At 40.7% G+C, this 6137-nt stretch overlaps 1 protein-coding gene across 7 annotated transcripts in view; it reads right to left on the bottom strand.

The window, feature by feature from the left end:
• nek1 (NIMA-related kinase 1) overlaps positions 1 to 6137 on the bottom strand; it is a 32202-nt gene that overhangs the window by 9741 nt on the left and 16324 nt on the right. For all 7 annotated transcript variants that reach the window (XM_053482003.1, XM_053481969.1, XM_053482012.1 and 4 more), the window contains 8 exons: positions 5859 to 6099; positions 5650 to 5775; positions 4065 to 4235; positions 3603 to 3986; positions 3277 to 3382; positions 891 to 979; positions 570 to 778; positions 26 to 144 (listed from right to left, as the gene is read on the bottom strand). In XM_053482003.1, coding sequence (XP_053337978.1) covers positions 26 to 144; positions 570 to 778; positions 891 to 979; positions 3277 to 3382; positions 3603 to 3986; positions 4065 to 4235; positions 5650 to 5775; positions 5859 to 6099 — 1445 coding nt within the window. The remainder of the gene's footprint in view (positions 1 to 25; positions 145 to 569; positions 779 to 890; positions 980 to 3276; positions 3383 to 3602; positions 3987 to 4064; positions 4236 to 5649; positions 5776 to 5858; positions 6100 to 6137) is intronic.

Genomic DNA, 6137 nt, shown 5'->3' with positions numbered 1-6137 from the left:
AACGGTGTAAGTATATATTTCCTACTCTGTGTCAGACTCCTCATCCTCGATCTCCAGATTGTGGTCATGGGCCGAGGCACCGTTGGGTTCTGTAGAGCCGCTGAAGATTTTACCGAGATCAGGTAAAGAGCATGTCCTCAGCATCTAATGGCGGTACACAGACACACAAGTTTAGAGAATAGTGCAACACTGTCTGAAAATGCTATACAAGACTAGAGGATTATTATTGTTAATGTTGTGTTGCACGCTACTCGATTCGTGCTCCTAAAGCTCTGGGTGTGATTGAAGCAGCAGGTTTGCCTTCCTGAGGTATGCTGAGATTATATAATTGTGCATAAATCAGCTAAACACTTTATATAAGAGCTGACCTTTATGTCAGAAATAAAGCTGTGTATTTAATTGCTCAGACTAACATGTAGTCCATCATCTTACTAATGCACATGACCACCCCATTTTGAATAACCACTCATTCTTTCAGGAAAACCTTTTGCTAGTGTGAGAAATGGGAGAAGATGACAATCTAATTTGCTCTTTTTATGAAGACGGAGAAGTTTTCTGAAACAAACCACCTTAGAATTGTTGGCATCAAAAAGGCCTGTGGAAAGGCCGATCAAAAGGGAGTCATCATGTCGGCGTAATGGTGAGACGGAGCGCGAGCGGGAGGCCACCGAGGACGAGGTGTCTTCCACAGAGGACTGGGCAGACATGGTAGACAGTGCCATTGCACGCCGGTGAGCTGGACTACAGCTTAGCTTCACAAACGCAGCATCTCCAGGCACTAAATAAATAAATAAATAATAGAGAGGGTTACCATTATCTGAATCCTGACACCTACAGAAACTATTGTTCTCTACACAAAATTACGGAGGCCAGGCAGCAGGTAGACAAACCTGAAACCCCAACTTGTTTTTCATCCTCTGCATTTTGGGGTGCTTCATCATTCTGCTTCTCTGCCAGTACCGCACTGTCTTCTTCTGGCCTAAAATCAGATGTACACCAAAAATATTTAAAATTCATATGTACACAGTACAAAATAAGTACAGGTAGTCTCTGACTTCTTTTCCAGGAGAATGTTTGTAAGTCGGATTTGTTCTTAAGTCAAACAAAGTGAGTCTTGTCGCTTTTGACACAAATATACATTGTAAAGTATACCTGTCCACTTTCCTCCACAGTCATCATGTGGCCAAAAACCATAACCACACCTAAAGAAATTAATCTCACGTAAAATGTAAGTGTTTTCTCTGTGCCTTTAAATCGCAAGGGGAATCCCAGATGCTATTTTGTCTCAGAACAGCCATTTTCTATCATTCTACCCCCGGACTGATTCATTAAAACCAGTGAGGTCGACTAATTTCTTCCTCACCCCCCCACACACATACAATATACCGGGACTTTACACTGTGTTCCAAATTATTATGCAAATTGGATTTAAGTGTCAAACATTAAATGTTTAGTTTTTAAATTAAACTCATGGGTGGTGGTGTGTCTCAGGGCTCTTTGGATCACTGAAATGAATCTCAGACACGTGTGATAATTAGTTTGCCAGATAAACCCAATCAAATAAAAAGTACTAAAGAAGGTTGTTCAACATTATTAAGCAGGCCACAGGTTTCAAGCAATATGGGAAAGAAAAAGGATCTCTATGTTGCCGAAAAGTGTCAAATAGTGCAATGCCTTGGATAAGGTATGAAAACATTAGATATTTTAAGAAAACTTAAGCGTGTTCATCATACTGTGAAGACATTTGTGGCTGATTCAGTGTACAGACAGGTTCGTGCAGATAAAGGCAGAATGAGGAAGGTTTCTGCCAGACAAATTCATCGGATTAAGAGAGCAGCTGCCATTACAAAACATTAAACAGGTATCTGAAGCTACTGGTGCCTCTGGAGTCCCACGAAACCCAAGGTGTAGGATCCTTCAGAGACTTGCAGTTGTGCATAAACCTACTATTCAGATGAGTCTCGTGCAACCCTGGATGGTCCAGATGGATAAAGTAGTGGATGGTTGGTGGCTGGCCACCATGTCCCAACAAGGCTGCGACATCAGCAAGGAGGTGCAAGAGTCATGTTTTGGGCCGGAATCATGGGGAGAGAGCTGGTAGGCCCCTGTAGGGTCCCTGAAGGTGTGAAAATGACCTCTGCAAAGTATATTGACTGACCACTTTCTTCTGTGGTAATAAAAGAAGAACCGTGCCTTCCTTAACAAAATCATCTTTATGCACGACAATGCACCATCTAATGCTGCAAAGAATACCTCTGTGTCTTTGGCTGCTATGGGCATAAAAGATCATGGTGTGGCCACCATCCTCCCCTGACCTCAAACCCAAAACCTTTGGAGCATCCTCAAGCAAAAGATCTATGAGGGTGGGAGGCGGTTTGCATCAAAACAGCAGCTCTGGGAGGCTATTCTGACATCCTGCAAAGAAATTCAAGCAGAAACTGTCCAAAAACTTACAAGTTCAATGGATGCAAGGATTGTGAAGGTGATATTAAAGAAGGGGTCCTATGTCAAGATGCAACATGCCCTGTTAGGATGTCTTTGATTAAAATAGCTTTTAATTTCAGTAAATATGACCCCCTAAAGCTGCAAATTCAACAAAAGCCCATTTTCAGTTCTTTACAGCCTATAAAATGTTTTAACTTTGTTGTGCATAATAATTTGGAACAGTGCATTTTCAGTTTTTAATTTTTTAAATAAATATTGTTATCAATAGGACGTTTGTTCAATAAAATTCAAATTATACACTTATGGTTGATAACTAGAAAATTAAACTGACTCATTTGCATTGACTATGAAAATCAGAGAAAGATATCATTTGCATAATAATTTGGAAGGTAGTGTAGACATTTTATACATTCACTTACACACTGGAAATACTGTATATAATTGTAAATTTTGGTATCTGGTGCACTGCAGTGTCTATTTTTTTTGTACAATACAGTGAGCTACTTCCGTGATTTGTTTACATCTATGAAATGAACTGCGGTCCGTTCGTATCTGTGGAAATTCGTAACTCAAATGTTCGCAAGTCTGGGACTACCTGGAGTCCCTAATTAGCAAGGCCTACACAGTCCCCACATACACCTCAAGTGTTCCGCTGACTGGCAGCTGATCACGAGGTTCAGCCTCTTAAAGAGGCAAATGGTTTACTGTGGAAAAAGGTGTACATCTGTGTAGGACAAAAATTTAAAATCATATGCGCTAAATAAGTTAATCTATATTGCAGGTAATTGATCAGATTATTGTAATTAGCCATTCTAAAAATTTGGATCTCACCTTGGTTGGAGGACCTTCTGTTCCCAAGCATTTACCACTTCAGCTGGAGGTCTGGATTTTTGCAGAAGATCCTCCTTCAGAAACAAACACTCCACTTCATCGGTTTCTAGACAAAGAAGAATTACAGATATTTATATATATATTCATTTTTAAATGGTGTCAAATACATTAAATTTAAAATTGTAAAAAAAAAAAAAAAAAAAAAAACACATTAAATCAGCATAATTTTTTTTTCATAATATTAAACATTTTATAATATTCATAAATATTTAACATTTGTCTACAAAATATGGACTTCAATTGAACTGAGTGTTAAAGATCCTCACCCTCAGACTTTTTTTCATCAGGGAGACTCTTTTCAGGCGAGCCTGGTTTTAGCTCTTGACTGCTCATCACCACTATGTCTGACTGTTTCTTTGGACATTCTTGCACTTGGTCATGACCCTGACAAATGGCAGGAGTGTGCTGGTCCTGGTCAGTGGAAGTTTGCTGGTCTTGATCCTGGTCAGTGGGAGTGTGCTGGTCTTGGTCCTGGTCAGTAAGAGCTTGTTCCTCATCCTTGTAAATGGCAAGTTCTTTATCTCGGTTCTGCATGATGGTGGGTTGCTCTTCTTGGCTTTGGTCAGTGACAGCTTGGCTTGGCTGAGGGTCAGGCCCCAGTTTAACTCCATTAGGATCATCTGAAGGTCCTAATGTAGGCTGAAGGCTTTCTGTAGAGAGAGCATCATGTACAATTCTAAAAATTTCTAGATTTCAACTGTACAATATTATATGAATCGAATACTCACCAGTGTGTGTGCGGTCACAAACACTGCTGTTATCCAGGCACTGGGTGAGTGGCTGTAGTTCGGCCTCTTCGAGAACTTTTAAAACTTCTGAAACAGGGGTCTGCCCCCATGCTTTCCTTAGCACCGCCCCTTGCCAGGGCTCCGCAGGGATGACCTCACCTGTTGTCTGTTCTGCAGCATATAAATTCAATCAAATTATCAGTAACATAGAGGAACAATACAGAATCTAGCAAGATGAATACAAAGTGTTGGTCAGGAAACGCAAACCCAAGGATTCTATTCCGTTTTCTGGGGTTTTTGTTCAGAAACCTGGTGGATACACAGCAACTTAAAGAGCCCAACTCAAGTTTTCATGTAACAATGCACAACACGGATGGGGTCATAAATTTTGAAACAAAAGGTAAGGTGTTTTTTTCCCCCCCTCTGTACATCACCAGACTGAATTAGAATTGAAATAGAGAACACTTTTAGCTTTAACTCAAGCAGTTTGACAAAAGTTCAAACCATTCACCCTGCATACTTGTATACACGCACACACTGTCTTTGTGTTGGCTCATAAACAACGGAACAATCTAATTTAATTACAAACATAAGGACTGCCTTAAACACATGTAAGAAAATCTTTTGCAGTCAATGACTGACTAAAGTCTGGAACCCATGGACATGACCAAATGCGAATATTCATCCCTCAAGACACTTTGCCAGGAATTTACAGCAGCTGCCTTATGCTGCTTGCTTGTTTGTGGGTCTTTTTGCCTTCAGCCTTGTCTTCAATATGAAGTGGTGTCCTATCAATTTCACAGATTTTGGCTGAATCTGAACAGAGAGTATAGCCCTATACACTTCAGAATTAATCTTGCCAATTCTAATCAGCAGTCAGGTCATTAATAAAAAACAGAGATCTGGTCCATTGGCAGCCATGTACTGTACACTGACATAATAACACTGCTGATCACCCCTAAAAAGTAATTTTACCTTTTAGAGTGTTCTTGACTTGGCTAGATGTTATGAAATATATTCTTCACCATGGATAGGATTCTGCTATCATCCACTATAGTTGTCTTCCATAGTCTTCCAGGCCTTTTGCTGTTGTTAAGTTTTCCGGTTAATTCCTTCTTTGTAAGAATGTTTCAAATTGTTATACTGACCACTAGTGATGTTTTTATTGGATTTTTCAGCATATTGGCCTCATTCACTTGTATAGACATCTCTTTGGACCTCAGTGAGAGTTTGAGTGAACATTGACCCCTGTTATTAAATAAAAATGTAACACTCAGAGCCACGTCCAGGCCTTTTATCTGCTTGATTAGTCTTGAAGTAATGAGGAAACAGGCCACAAGTTGGCCAAGCACAGACATTGCTCCATTATTTGTTCCATATCCAAAATGTGAAAATGGCTGAATGGTTAATGCCACACTTTTGTCAATCCCCAGGAAATAAAGCTGAAAGCCGTTATTTCAAATGGTGGCCAAAAAACACATTTTAGTTCTTACATATAGCACCTAAACCTAGGTGGCGCTTATGCACTCTTAACACAAACTGGAGCAGAGCATTTCTTAAACTATACATACAGGGAAAACTTCACCTGCTGTAGTGATAATACTGTCGTGCAGAGTCTGATGAGCCACAGCAAGCGGAGCATCATCAGGCTGCCACTTCTTCCTGTCACCACCAGAGACAGGACTCGCCTCCGAAGATTCTGATTGAGACACTGATGAGACAGAAAGGATAGAATGAAGGAATGAATCAAATTCATGTCTGCAGATTTTCACTTGAGCCCATTTCTATTAGCACCTGTCAAAGTGCTACACGTGTCCTCCAGTGTGTACTGCGCTACTGAGAGTACAGGAGGAGCTCCAGTCTCCCATTTTCGTCTATCACCCCCAGTTTGTGGTCTTTCATCTGGGACAGGCTGGCAGGGCTGAGGGATGGGGCCTGGCTCGCTGACAGATGCCGTCTCTTGCTCGTCCTCTTCTTTGGAAGGGTGAGCCTTTAAATTGTCATTCAGTCTGCGCAGAATCTCCTTTCTCTCACTCTGAAAACATTACAGTACACCCATGAATTTTACACTCG

This window comes from Clarias gariepinus, chromosome 2 (genome assembly GCF_024256425.1).
Source record: "Clarias gariepinus isolate MV-2021 ecotype Netherlands chromosome 2, CGAR_prim_01v2, whole genome shotgun sequence".
Taxonomy (NCBI): Eukaryota; Metazoa; Chordata; class Actinopteri; order Siluriformes; family Clariidae; genus Clarias; species Clarias gariepinus.
The sequence above is the reverse complement of the archived record's forward strand: the minus strand, read 5'-3'. Positions and strand labels throughout refer to the sequence as shown.